This window comes from Dermacentor albipictus, chromosome 1 (genome assembly GCF_038994185.2).
Source record: "Dermacentor albipictus isolate Rhodes 1998 colony chromosome 1, USDA_Dalb.pri_finalv2, whole genome shotgun sequence".
In the NCBI taxonomy this organism is placed as follows: Eukaryota; Metazoa; Arthropoda; class Arachnida; order Ixodida; family Ixodidae; genus Dermacentor; species Dermacentor albipictus.
Window position 1 is genome coordinate 309,297,405 of NC_091821.1, and position 14,298 is coordinate 309,311,702.

General features: G+C 46.9%; 1 protein-coding gene across 4 annotated transcripts in view; it reads right to left on the reverse strand.

The window, feature by feature from the left end:
* Positions 1 to 8,276: 8,276 nt before the first annotated feature.
* The window catches only part of Nmt (N-myristoyl transferase), a 68,821-nt gene continuing 62,799 nt past the window's right edge, over positions 8,277 to 14,298 (reverse strand). For all 4 annotated transcript variants that reach the window (XM_065438682.2, XM_065438681.2, XM_065438684.2 and 1 more), the window contains exon 13: positions 8,277 to 9,660. In XM_065438682.2, coding sequence (XP_065294754.1) covers positions 9,640 to 9,660 — 21 coding nt within the window. In that variant the 3' untranslated portion in view covers positions 8,277 to 9,639. The remainder of the gene's footprint in view (positions 9,661 to 14,298) is intronic.

Here is a 14,298-nt window from a genome sequence, read left to right on the forward strand (position 1 = left end):
CGTACAGTGAACGCCACTGCGCGCGGTCGCCGCGATGGGGTCTCCCAACCGGCTTCTTGTGTGAAAGCTACGTAAACACTGATAGCAAACTATGTGAAACATGTTCTTGTAGTGTTTGTATAACTAAATAGAGCGTAATAGAATGAAGCCTCAATGCAGCGATCGCACAGATTCGCAGCGACCGACTGCGCGTCTGCACGCTTGTCCGCGCACTGTTTCGCTTTCGCCGCGTGCGCGTTTTCGCACCGTGCCATGAGCTTTAAGCCGCAGAATATGAGCATTTGACAGTATACAAGCAACCATTGTTGCGTGGGCGCTATCAGAGCTGTTCAAAAATAATTTCATTGTAGAGACTTCGACGCCTACTGAGGCTGTGATGTGCCTTCGCGACGATTCAATATATATATTTTTTTCTAGATTCTTGGTCGTTTCGATATTATTTCTCGAGTTGCGTCGCACTGTATGTTTATCGGTGTTCTCAGCGTGCGATTTCCCGCTGCTTCTTTTTTGTAATCCAGTGCATTAATTCATAACACAAACATGACCATATGCCATGCTTTCTTTTTAATGTGCTTCTTACCGCCCCCTTTCCACACCAGTGAACTTGCCAGTATCTATAGCATGGACAAGTTTATAGACCAAACCGTCATGACATCAGACGAGCAGCGGACTCGGGCGAGCGTCTCAGTGCGCGTTTTCCGAACATGCAGACCCGGCGCCGCAGCAGAAACCTTCCCCGCGTCTGTGCTTGCTGCATACCCGAGTTGTAGCCGATGACTGTTTGCCGGTTTTATGTTTCGCGAGCCAAGCTTCACGCAGCTTCTTGTTCTGCGGCTACGTGTGAATAAGGCTGCCATCGGGCTCGGCACTGCGGCACCGATCAGTAGCCTGCCATGTTGCGCGCCTTCAAAGTCAGCCACTACCTATTGTAGTGCTTTCAAGCGTTGTAAAGGAGGCACTCGAAGCGGGAAAATATCGCCACTAAATGAGGACGGCAGCGTACGAGAGAATTTAAACTCGTTTTCTGAGCTCGCTTCGGCGCTCCCGAAGCAGCCGACGCGGCCGCTATGTCCACGTGATCCCTAATAGCACGTCACGCCGACGGTGGCGCCAGCTTTTCCAGTGGTGGAGCTCGAGGCCAATATGACGTGGTTCTTAATCTCTTTGAATTGAAACAATTCTGAGAGCCTGTGCGCAGACCGTGTCCTTTTGGAAAGCTCTGATAGCGGCTATGGAGTCGCTGTAGATATGGGAAAGATTATCGTCGGTGAGCGCAACAGCGATCGCAACCTGACCTGTTCAGGCTTCCTTGCTGTTACCGTGGCTGCACATCTTGTGAATCCGCGGCCGTCCACAACCGCCACTGCGAAAGCTTAATTTTGTTTCCCGCGTATGCCGCCGCGTGCACACAAGCTGAGCGTTCACGGTTCGCCAAGTCTTGGTTAAGAAGGAATTGCCCTCCCGCTTGTTGTCTGCCCCTGTTGTTTTCGGGGTGTACGTTTCTGGGTATAGGTTGGACCGTGATCTTGGCGCGGATGCCCCGTGGAAGGTCCGCAAAGTCTTTTTCTATGTCTCTTGAGCAAAGCCCAGTTTCTCTAGGATCGTGCGTAACAGTATTTGCAATGACGAAGAGGCGAGCAGTGAGAAGACGACGACGACGATTGGAGGCTAGCGCGGGGACGTGTTGCCTCTTGGCCAAGTGCGACGACTTCCCTTGTAAATATACCTGTATGTAGCTTTTCGCTCCGGTTCGCTCCGGTCCACTCTGTGTGCCGACGCGCAGCTGCGCGCGTACGCGCCCCGCCGGCCCCAGCTTAGGGGAAGGCGAGACCGCGCGCGCAGCAAGGGAGACCCTGAGCAAATCTCTCGAGGTCACAAAGAACATTTATTAAGCTATGGGACTCAACACAAACACACGTTTTATCATCACGTCCGAATCTGAAGCTAATTAATACACAGAACATGGCCAAATGGTCACCGGTGGCCACTAACGGCGCACCGCGACAGAGAGAGAACAAAGAAACGAGAAACAAGGAACAAAGAACCCCAGCAGTAAGAAGTTGCCTATCCATCGCTCAGCGCCTGCCATCGCGCGCCCCACAGCAGAGAAAAGGGAAATAGAAAGAAACGATAGACGAACAGACGGGGGCACGATCGGCAGACGCTGCCTCAGGACATCGAGACGACGGAAGAGTGCCCGCGCCCGCCGAGCCGAAGTAACCATCGGCCGGCGGCGGACAAAGGGGGCCGCCGCCGGCAGAGAGGAACACGTACGCACCTTCAGACGCCCCAATGTGGTCTCCCCGGGAGCCGACTTGCGCGCTCTTACCCGGAGTGCACGCAAGCAGGGCCCGAATCCCGCCAAAATGTCAGCCATTGGGGAAAGCCTGTTGACCTTCCCGTGGGCAAAATGACAGCAGAGTGACAGTGTTTTATGACCCGCCGCCACCCTGTCCAGGCAAGGAGGAGAGGGACACGGAGCCCCCGGCAACCCAACGCAATGGCTCCACACAACCACCATGAGAGCCTGAAAAACTCTGCGAGAGCCAGAAACCCCACAGCGCGTAGCTTTGGATTAGTGGCTTTGCACATTCCATCCCAGCTACAACTAAGGGGCGACCACGAGTAGTGCATACTCCTGAGGAAGAAACAGCTTACTGCGAGCATCAGCGCAAGAAAGGGGCAAAGTAATTTGCACGTGGAAAAAAAAAAAGAAGCACGGCAAAACACCAACAGAAACCACACATACAAAAAAAAGAAAAACTGCACATACTGGGAGAAACGCACGAAGCAATGCTAAAGCATGGTCACCATGCGAATTAAAGGGCCCCTGAAACGGTTCGGACAAATTTTGTAGGCGCGTACGGTACAGCTTAGGTAGAACATTCGCACCACAATTTAAGTGAAGCGTTACGTATTAATGGAGCTGCAAGCGATTAGAAGTTACCCTCCTCCCTAGCTATGCTTTTCCTCCTCAACTCGCTCGCCAAGCGAGCGGCGCTAAGCTCCGCCTTCACTGGTTCAGCGTCACGATGCAACGTCACATCGTTCACTTCCGGTTGTTAGGAGCACGCCCCCTCCCGCGCGAGACCTCTCCGCTAGCCGCTTGGCCGTCGACCGAGAGCTATCGAAGCAGCGTACTTTGCGAGCATTCTGTCGTAGCGCCGAACGTGTCCGGTACTCCGCTAAAAACAGGCAAGCTGGTCATTTCGGCAAATGACTGGAGGCATAAACTCAAGCTTATGAAGGAACTTTAGCGTAGACGTACGTGAGCAGCCTGATCGGTCTGCACGGTCCAGACACTTGCTGGCGCAGCGCTTAACCAGTCAAACAAAGCGCTAATATTGCTCTAACCAAGTGTAAAGCATTTTAAACATTTATAAATCAACGTGTTGATGATTACACTCCTGCGAAAAATACACACCAGCAGCAAAGAATACACTTCGTTGCTGCTACTGTGTATGGTTGAGCTCTGTGCCACCAGGTGGCTGCACCGTGCAGACCGTTCACATTTGCCCTTCTGCTCATCTCGTGGCTCATCCCGGCACAGTCAAGCGGCCAGACCCTGTCCCCTTGCGCTTACGTTTGCCCTAATACTGGACTCGCGGTTAACAGGTCGCTAGGTTTGCAGTCCACAAGGCAAAAAGTCGAATCATAGTGCTCGCGAAAAGACTGAGGCCGACTCTGACCGCGGAGCTCTCGTCAAAATGGAGTACGTTGTAACACAAGCAGACGACACTTGCTGTGTGCCGGAAGTGCTGAAGTGTACTGAAAAACTATTCTTGTGTATTCTCTTTAAGTTATTTTCTTTTTACAAAAACAAAGTAACTAACATTCCAACTATTACGAGCATCATTTGTTCCCCATAAAGTTGGAAAAATTATCGACCACGCGCCCTGGTCAGCCAATCAGATAGCTCGCCCATGTGACGTAATATGGGTTATTTGCATCATGTGGGTAGGGGCGGCTTAAAATTCCGCCGAGCAGTGCGCTGCGATCGGCAGCGATGTGTATTTTTAAAACCTTATAATAAATTACACGCTTTACGCAGAGCACTTAGAGGCATCAATTAATGATCAGAAGAACCTACTCTAATGACTCAGTACGTTTGTAGAAAATCGCCAAAATCGTTTCAGGGTCCCTTTAAGCACGCAAAAGCAAAAATGGGGTGAAAGAATGGTGAAACAAAAGATCTACAATATAGAGCGCTTTTCACTTGGCATGGTGTAACACTCGGTGTAACTAACACAGCTTCACTGTTCTACCACCTTCACGGACCGGAAGGGCCGGGTGGTAATATTTTCACGCTAACACTTGAGGATGAAGTGGTAAATTTATGGTGAGAGAGTGCATAAAAGTGATATTCCTTGCAGCAACGAGTCATTTTGAAAAACGGCCATTTATGTCGTCGGTTCACATGCAGATAGCATGGTGCGCTGTGCTTGCAGTCGCGATAGTTCTCCAAGTTCCCGTAATTTCCTTAGTTGTTTAAGGAGCAAAGTGAATACTGCAGGTGATGATTGTGCACAGACTACCAAACTTGTGGAACTCCAGGACAGAGTGAAAGTGTTCCTGCCCAGAAAATGAAAAAAAGTAAAGCCAGAGGGGCACCACTTTCTTTGCGCCGAGTTGCAAGTTCGGCTACAAGCATGCAAGCCACAAGCGAAAATATCATTGGTTTTGATGCACCAAGTCCCAGAATTGTACGAGAAAAATTAACATGCTTTTTACCGTGCTGACAAAATTTTTCAACCGCATTAATCATGTGCCAATTCCACTAGAAGGAGCATTTCATCAAGCGTATGCTCGGCAGGAAGATTGTGCAGATTCCAATGGTGTATGTACGGCTAATAAGTGACACTGTTCGTTCAGTGCTTCCCGATGCATATCAAAGAAAATTCCGACAAAAGAAAAAAAAAATTCACCGAAGATTACAATCTCTAATGCAAAATTTGAGCTAGCATATGCTCTATGCGTGTTTTCATTTCGCAATATATTTGTTACATTGCAAACGGAGCAAAGTATGGCATGACTGCCTTGCCAATCGGGAAATCATGAAAGGCAGCACGTGGCCGATACGTAGGAGCGATTCACAGCAACTGCCACAGACAAACCTCCACTCACGCAGCACTTTGTTTCCATACAGACGACGCGCACAACTCTGGCGCCATCTCGTAGCTATCGTTGCCGCAAAGCCCGTCTTGCACGGCACTACGCTTTTATTCTCAGACTTTCGTCATACCTTACTCCTTGCACTCTCTTCACTATCTCAGTCTCGTCATCTCTGGCTGCACTTAACGTTCGCTTTCATACTTCACTGCGCTCGTTCGCTGGGTTACGAGGGACAACACTGACGCTCGCCACACATATGCTGCGCTCTAAAGTACAAGGCTCCGATGGGATCTCGGCCGTTAAAATATTCGTGAAGAGAGAGCAAGTCCAGGCGCCGTATTCCCAGCTTTCAAGTGTGGGGTGAGGGAGTGCAAGTGTCCCCTCTGCCCCCGCCCCCCGTTAGATACGTTATGGAACTAGGAGTGTTGCCCAAGTGAACCAAAAGTGTTGGCCTAACACGCGATAACGTCATAAGTTATAGTACATTCACCCTTATGACGCTCCACTCGTGGTGGGGCGCTCGCGTTGCCGGCGGCAGCTCGCCACTATTTGCAAAGCAAGCATGGGAGTTTTCCAGGACAGCATTGGTACGTACACGTTTTTCTCTCATCCGCCAGCCCCTTTGTATCTTGGACTTGAGCTTGCCTGTGGTGCCACTGCATGTACGGCAAGCGCATACCTCGTGTTGATCCTTTTTGGATGCTAAGCCAAAGAGTGGTGCCTAGTGCTCGTGCATGGTCGTACTGCGCCCAGCCACACTTACCGGAGGGCTAAGCTGACGACGATTGCCCGAGCTCTCGCGAGTCGGCCCATTGGTTAACGAGAGATCAAGCAGCATAGCTGTGGGGACTTTTCCTAGCGGCATGTCACGGGGAGCCATCCTCTCACCGGGACATGCTAGTAGCACCCCTGTTTCTATTTTCGCCCTTTCCGTGGGAGCCGCAGTGGCTCGCAAATGGGCATTTATGCAATGTTGGGTGCCGCTGGAGTCATTACGACTCATTCCACTCTGTGAAGGAGGACGACCAACGAAGCTGTTTAGCACACGACACAGAGGTGAGATAGAACTTCGAACAAAGGTACAAACATATTTACTGTCCTGATCAGTGGGCATTGTGACAATAGGTATGCACACACATTCTCATGTCACCACTGTTATTAGGTGCATCCCTCACATAAGACAATGAATGGCTCATACTGCCTTAAGCGACGGTTTATACCGCCATAAATAAAGAAAATTATAATGCAGCCGCTCCATTACAATGACTCAGAGTTTCTCACCATAACAATTGAGGAATATCTGGTGCCACCGTCTATGGGAGTTTCCCAAGGGACGCTGCGTTGTCATGGGAATACTGGCAGTATGCGCCTGCGAGGCTGGTGATGGCTGGTGTTGTAAGAGGCTTCGTCTAAAATGTGGATATGGCTACACAAATTATGCATCCTTAAGTCTTCATAAAAGGTATTCATTCACCCACATTACATCTTCTGATGTTTGCTCATTTACAATGCATAACCAAGCCAAGAAAAGCAAGAACAGACGACAAACTGTTAAAGCGAATGTGAATCTTGTTGTTTGTTCTCAAACTTTAGCAGCCCGCTGATACTTTTTACATTTGCTTGAATTATACATCTAATAAAAAGTCTGCACAATTAAACAAAGCATGTATTTGTGCAATAATAAAGCCAAAACAGCATTTTATGTGCTGCTTCAGTAGCAAATGAATCATTATCACAAACGGAACAGTGCTATTAAGCAAGGTGCGTCTTCAAGGGGTCCTGGCTCTCCGAGAAGGATGCCAATCCAAAGTCACAATATACCGGCATTCCCATGCATACCACAGTGCAGCAGCACCAGATTGCCCTCTAAGTAATATAGTGAGAAACTACACGATAACAGAAGAGAAATGAAATTTTACGCTGGAATGGTAAGCGGTAACGGAGCCAGCTGTGGAAGGAGACGACGATGCTCGTGTAATTGGTGATGATGATAGATGCTGATGAGTTGCCTCTTGCCAATGCATGCCTCATACCCCTTAAGAAATGAGTGGCAACAGAGCCAGCTGTGGAAGGAGACGACAACAAACGCGAGTGCAGAGGCACGAGCGCGTTTGTGCTGAGGGGCACCAATGAGATCGTTCGCGGGTTGTTCACGGACGACAGAAATGCCCCAGCTATTTACAGCTTTGCTGTAATGAACTGTTTCTGCTAAGGGCAATACTGCGTTCTCTTGCGTGCATAGCACTCAGTATCCCCATTTTTGTGGCCCAAGTGCGCACACTAGAGTACGCGAGGTGATGGCTGATGCAGCACTGTGGCTCGCTAAGCTTGAACCCGCCTTGTGGTGGTCAGTACACCTGCGAGATACGAGACCACCACAACTTTCGGAAACTGAAGAGCCACCCCTATTGATCAACACGAGATGGTATTGCAAATTATGTGCTATTATTTGTCTATCTGCACATCTGACTCCTGCCTTACACCAGATAAGACCAACTCTTGCCAAACAAGGGTTCACACATTTACACACATGCCAGAGTGCAGCATGGCTTTAAGCTCGAAGTAGAGGACTCCTCGTTAGATTGCAGAAACCAGCAGCACTGATTATGTGGCATCACAAACCAATGACACCAGGTGTTAGCCTGGTGTGGCAGCATGGTCACAGACCACACACCGCAAACATCTGGCATATTAGGCACTCAACAGAATAACAGGAGAGATGGTGTGCAGGAGAGAACAGGGTGCTCCTTGTTCACAGAGAAGTGACAGCAAAGGACCAAGCATATCCTGTGTCGAATGCTGAGAAGCGCCGAGTCAAGGAAGAAAAAGTGGCTGATGTTGCTACACATCCTGAGGTTTAGGGAACACATTGTGGCCTGCAACCACTGCACAGGGCTGACTGGTGCGAATATCAGCAGTTTCCAACACCACATGACCACTACATCCGATTTTGATGATGCATGTCATAAACCTGTCACACTAAAACAATATATCTGTTGTTTGTATATCTTAGGAATCAAAATGACATGCAAGCATCATGTAGTCGATACCCAAGTAATGAAGGAAAGGAAAAAGACAATATTTTTGCGTCAGTTTACTTACATGGTGATCCTTGAAATGTTCACTGTACATGGCCACTGAGAACTCTGTGAAGTAAACACAACTGCAAGTTGACAGGTGGTTTTATTGATGTCTGCTTAATTGTCGTCTCCAATTAGGCGTTGCATTCAGTACCAAAGTAGTGTATACATTGTTGCAAACACGTACAGTTGGAAGATGCAGCAAGTGCTCTTCAAGATAAAAAGTCCTTCACTTTCACGACCCCGTACAATATCATTATATTATAGACAGTGTTTTCATCGGCAACCATATGGTAGCACATTCCCACACTGGGTGCTATCACTCAGGCATGCAAAAAAGAAACCAGGCGACAGTAACACAGTGCCTTTTAAACTAACAAGTGATAAGTTCAGCCACATCAGCACATGCTTACTTTCAACAAATGTACAACTCACCAGAAAGAAGAATGCCATTCAACACGTCAACTAAAAAGAAAGTACAAAGGACTGGCTGTAATGACATCTGGGATGCCAAAATAAAGGGTCATAGTTTCAAACACAGAATGGTGCCAATGAAGAAATAGCAAAAGACAATGTTTTACAGGAATTACAATTTAGTATGGCTTAAAAAAGAACAATGATTTTTTTGCTTCCATGCAACCTGATTAAAAAGAAATATTACTAACAAGAATGTGCAGCCTACAACCGTAACATGGTACATACCAGCATTGCACAACCTGCTCGTCAAGCGATGATCAATGCTTTGCAGTCAAAGCAGTGACCACTATTGCAAGACGACAGTGAAAGTTTCACAAAGCCAGAGCACCCCTTTCAAAGTCTTGTTCGAGGCTTGCATCTGTAAAAGATAGAGCCACCTGGGCTCAAAGCCAGTCCCATTGTCGGTGACACTCATGAGCTCGATGTCCCACAGAAAACACATGAAATCGGGGTGGCATTACAACAGAGCATGCTGCCAGTGTCAGCAGTGTCCTTCAATGTTCTCACAGCTGGCACCACAACATGAGGAATCATGGTCGTAGTCATTCACAACATGGACGAATGCATTTTTCCAAAGCAGCTGAAACTGAACAGGAAAGTGGTCCAAATGTCATCAGAATTAGTTATATGAGTAAGTGCAAAAGAAAAAAGCACCAACAAGCCAATACCAGCACAATTCACATAAGCCATTTCACAAGTGGTGACTAAACAAAGTGTAGAAAGAAAGGAGGAGGGCTTCGCTTGAGAGCTCGTCACATGCAGGCAACCATGTTCCTTTCGGTGCCACTTCCAGCCGCAGTCCTTGGACACAGTTCCGATGAGGAAGAAGCAAAGGCTGTGATAAGGCAACTGAGTCAGGTGTTAGCCAAATGAGACAGTTGCTACAAGACATGGTGTGGCTATCACAGCAGTCGGTGCACGCGCTTAAGTTTTTGCATTTGCCATGCCCTCGGCGCTAGCCTCCACACGGTCATTGCAGAACAAGTCCGATCTGAAAAACATGTTGCAAGAAAAAAGAGACAGTCACATGAATGAGTGTGCATTACATATGTGGAGATAGGAAGTTAATAAACTACTTTTAAATGGGTGCCTTACCACAGGCTTAGTGCACAATTTTCAGAATGAAGATTAATGTTTGTACTAAATGAGTGCTTTCTAAGTGAGGCCATTACAAGTGGGCTAGAATATACAAGTCAATACATTAAAAATTATATTCAAGAATATTTATGCATTCATGCGGGTCCGACTGTACAAGAAATAAACAAATGCTCTTCAAGAATGCCATATTTACCTGCATAATGAAAGCACTTGCATAATAAACACACCCAAACTACCTTCCCTCTTAATATCGATCGAATTATCCGGCAGGTCGAATTAAACAAGATGAGGAAAAAAATGTCATCACATACCAGTGATTCATTTACAGTATTTGCCCGATTCTAACATGCCCCAGAACCCAACGCACACCCACTTTCTACAGGTGCAAGTAGAAAACTAGGTAGAAATGACATGAACGCTCCTAAACAAAGTATAAATCTAACATGCAACCATTTCTTTGGCAAGAAAAATAAGCAAGGGTTTCATATGCGCTGCACAATAGCGGCAGGGGTGCTAATGTCAGCTTTGCCACAATACATACTTTGCAATTTCCGACCCAATTTTCTCAAAAGACATGTTAGAATTGGGTAAATACTGTAATCCGACATTCTGAGCGGCAGTCATTGCTTGAAAATCCTCGTAGGGGAGGCCAAAAATAGGCGTTTTTGACAGACGATGACGTGTGTTGAACGCACTCACTGTCCCCTAAGCTTCAGCAAGACAGATGCTACTACTAAAGGGGCCGTTACTGGGGTCACCATAGGGGTAAGGCACATGTGTGCTGACTGGTCAAGTTCAAATTATCCGGCGAACGCCAATACTGAGATTGAAATAACGAAAGTTTGGCCCCATAGCATGGGTGCTGACCGGTACCTTTGGTTTGCATCAGATTACCTTAGTTAAATTAACAGAAGTAGAGTCAACTTCCGTTAATTAGACTTCAGTTAATTAAATTCCAATTAAAGGTACCAGCCAGCGCCCATGCATTTCTATGGGCCGAAACTTTTGTTATTTCGACCGTAAAATTCACCGAACTTGATATTAATTCGGCATCGCACAGTGCTGTAAATTTTGAGACACCATGGCTTACTGCACTTAGTGCTCGCAGCCGCCCTTTGATGGTGCCCTCAAATTAAAAACAAAAGTGCAAAAGGATACGGATATTGATCCTGAAAAGAAAAAAAAAAATAAAGTTGCTGTTTTGCCAGAAAGGCGAAGCGTTGATGGTGGTATCAAAGAGACAACTACACGGAGTAAAATTCGTAGTTTTATCGGTGTCTCGCACGCTCAGGCAAAGATGACTCAATGACCAAGAACGCTCGTCGCAACGCGAGCGAACGTTTCGCATTGCGCCTCAAACTTGACAATGCGCGACTGCCAAACTAGATGCGTGGGAACAAAATGAGCATGAAGGCACAAACTATCTCTGCTCACCCTTTGCACTTGCCAAGATTACCTCCAAGATACAGTGCTTGCCCGCATATGGACAGCCATGCGCAGCTATATGCGCCACTAGTGACGGCCTTGTGCAGTGCACTTGGGAAAGGAGCCAGCTGCACGCAGTAGCTTTCTGCATCGTTGATCGTGCTTCTCTGTCTTAGTCACTTTTTCAGGCCAAAATAAGCAACCTCCTTCGCATTTGTAGGTGTTGAAATACCGGCAAAAACGTGCCAGTGATATGGTTCTAATCATTCCCCGCAAAGCCTCATCAGCGGGATCAACGGTAGCAATGGATCGTTGCTCCGGCGGGAAATTTCTTGTTCTCATCCTTTCCTTTTTCGCGTCTGTGTATTTTTCCACTCGATCATAGTTAGACGCGTAAGCGATGAAGTTCGTCTGCACTGCAGCATGCGGTTTAAAGGCATTTTGCTAAAGTTCGGAATGCCGTTTGCCGCTCATATTGTTTCCCGCTTCTTTACCGCGTTGCACTAGCTAGGCAGCACGACTACACGAGGGCATTGTGTTGTACGTTAAAGCTACTGAAGTTTGCAAGAACTGAAATTGTTGGTTTTATGTGGCCCGGTAAATCCTCACACCAGCTGTCATGCACTTCTTGTTTTTACATCTATTTTATGCGTGGCTTCGCACATGTTTAACTATTGGCGGTTGCTTCATGCATAACTCTTGCTGATTCTTTTGAGGTGCGAGGTTTTCACCCTGCCTCATTTGTAAAGGATATGAATCAAGCTGTGTCTTATCAGAATGATACCAAGCAAGTGCTTTATTCTTTATAATAATGCAACAGCTTTAATTTTTTTGTTCGAGGGCATCTTAAATATTGTGGTTTTTTGGGAAATGTGTTTAGAAAAGAGTTGGTTTAGGGCAAGAATTGCAAACAGTTGCTGCATATGGTATTTTTGTTCCATTTTTCGCTCAAAAGCTTGCGTCACGTTTGGGAAGTCACCACATTTCGATGCTGTCCAATCAGACTTAACACGCCGAGTGATTTGTTTGTTTCACAACATAGTCCCATCTTACATGTGAATTTTGTACTCAACTGAATTCTTTCTTATTATGCTTTCGCTGCAGAGGACTAAACCCGGCCTTGCCGCCAGCACTCATCTACTTTGACTAGCGCTGCTCTACCTTTAAACGTGGCACCTCTCTCTCGTAAGATAATAATAATAAAAAAAAATACTGAAAAGTTAGTCAGACTTTATCTTTGTACGCTTCCAAGCAGCTCCCTTAGGGAATTTAAAAGTGCAAGAACAGCAGTGTATGCTGTTCATTGGCGTATGCAACAGAATTGCATCGGCGATACAGTGCTAACACGCACTTTTAATAACCATTGCGTTTAGTGACTTCGTTGAGTAGTGTACGCGTTTCCATCAATTCATTCGCAATTACTTTTGTTGAGGTGACTTTGACTGCACTTATTTGGCGATGTCACACGTATTCATCGGCAGAAAAATCACAACGGCATATGCAGACATTGCACCGTGCGGATTTGTTTGATATAAGTCTGCACTAGCGATGGGTGCTTACTTACTGCTTACTGAGGTACAGAAGTAGCATTACGGCAATGGTAAATAAAAAAAAAAAACCCTACCCACATCGCATTACTCAACGGAATTTATTGGCTAGTTAACACAAGCTCCACTTCATGTAAATGTGGTTCATGACGTTTGCCTGCCCGATGCACCTGGCATGTATGTGGACCATGTTGTCCCAAACAGCGGTAACATCGTGTTCATACCCGCTCCCACCGAGGTCAGCGTCTTCCCTACAGCTGTCACTGCAGAAAAAGCAGTCTGGCACCCGAACAAAAGAGAAATTGGAGCCGCGAACTTCAGCCATCCTTGCTGCAAAAGGTTTGTCGTCTGCTACTGTTCCCGCACGTACTGTTGGAAACTCCCGCTAGGTGGCCATCAGTGGTGCCTCTATAGGCGGTGCATGAGGCGCACACGCTGGAAGTTGTTACGTGCCCTCTAGGCAGTGCTCTGCCGGAAGAATTTTTCAAGTTGGTTCATTAATAGCCGAGATAGAAATATTTAAGTGCCGCGAACCCATGATTTCAGGAGGCAAGGGCCAGTACCAAGAGAGACACTTTCTCCACTTTTCCCATTTAGCCTCCGCAAGCGAAATTCCTTCCCCGAGTTCTCCCATACCGGAGTTCAAGGACAGCACACTATTTTGCAAGCTGCACATGAGAACACCTGACTAGCGGTATAAGCCAGTGCTATGCGAATACCGAGGCACTATCTGACGCAGACACAAGCAGTTCATAGAGCATGATCGCGTGATGGAACATGCTAAAAAATGACATACTTTCGTTGTCAGCGCTCGCAACTGCACAACGTGGGAAGAAGCAGACAAAACGGAATTACATCTCTCTTGCTGCGGTGCGAAGTAAAACAAGAACATGCAGGAATTTGGTTTGTGTGTTTTATTATTTCTCTAAACTTTAATTCGTCTGTCGAAGCAACAGATTACACAAATAACAGATGTTGCTTTGAATAATTCTCAAAGTCACGCGTCACTACGAGCAACATCACAGCAGAACGATGTACATAGGCGTATTTGTGCGATATACGTCGGCTATCCCGCTGGGAGAGCGGTGCCCACGAGGAGGAGGGCAGGCGGCGTTCGATTTGAAATTTCTGCTCTTTCCGCGGCGCATGGCGATGTAATACTTGGCAGATGCGGTCGTTAGCAAGCATAGTATGCACGGCGCTTGTCAGCTCAAAATGGATAAAATTGGTGAGGGGCCCTTTAGGGGCTACAATCACCACAGGCACACTCGAAAAAGCTCCGAAGGCCTGCCAGTACACTTATTAGGCATATCGGTGCTCATACTGCGACAGGAGGTGGTGTGTGCACTCATGTATAATTAAGGTATACATTCTGTGTCCTATGACAATTGCTCCTTTCCACTCTTGCTATGAGTCACCGCAATACTTTCGCATATGCTTCATCAGGGTGTCTACCAAGTTGACATTTCCAAATTCCCTGAGTTTTCCAGGTTTTTCCTGAGTGCCATTGCAAATTTCCCTGAGTGATGCAGAACTATGTTTTATATCAAGACGGGCTG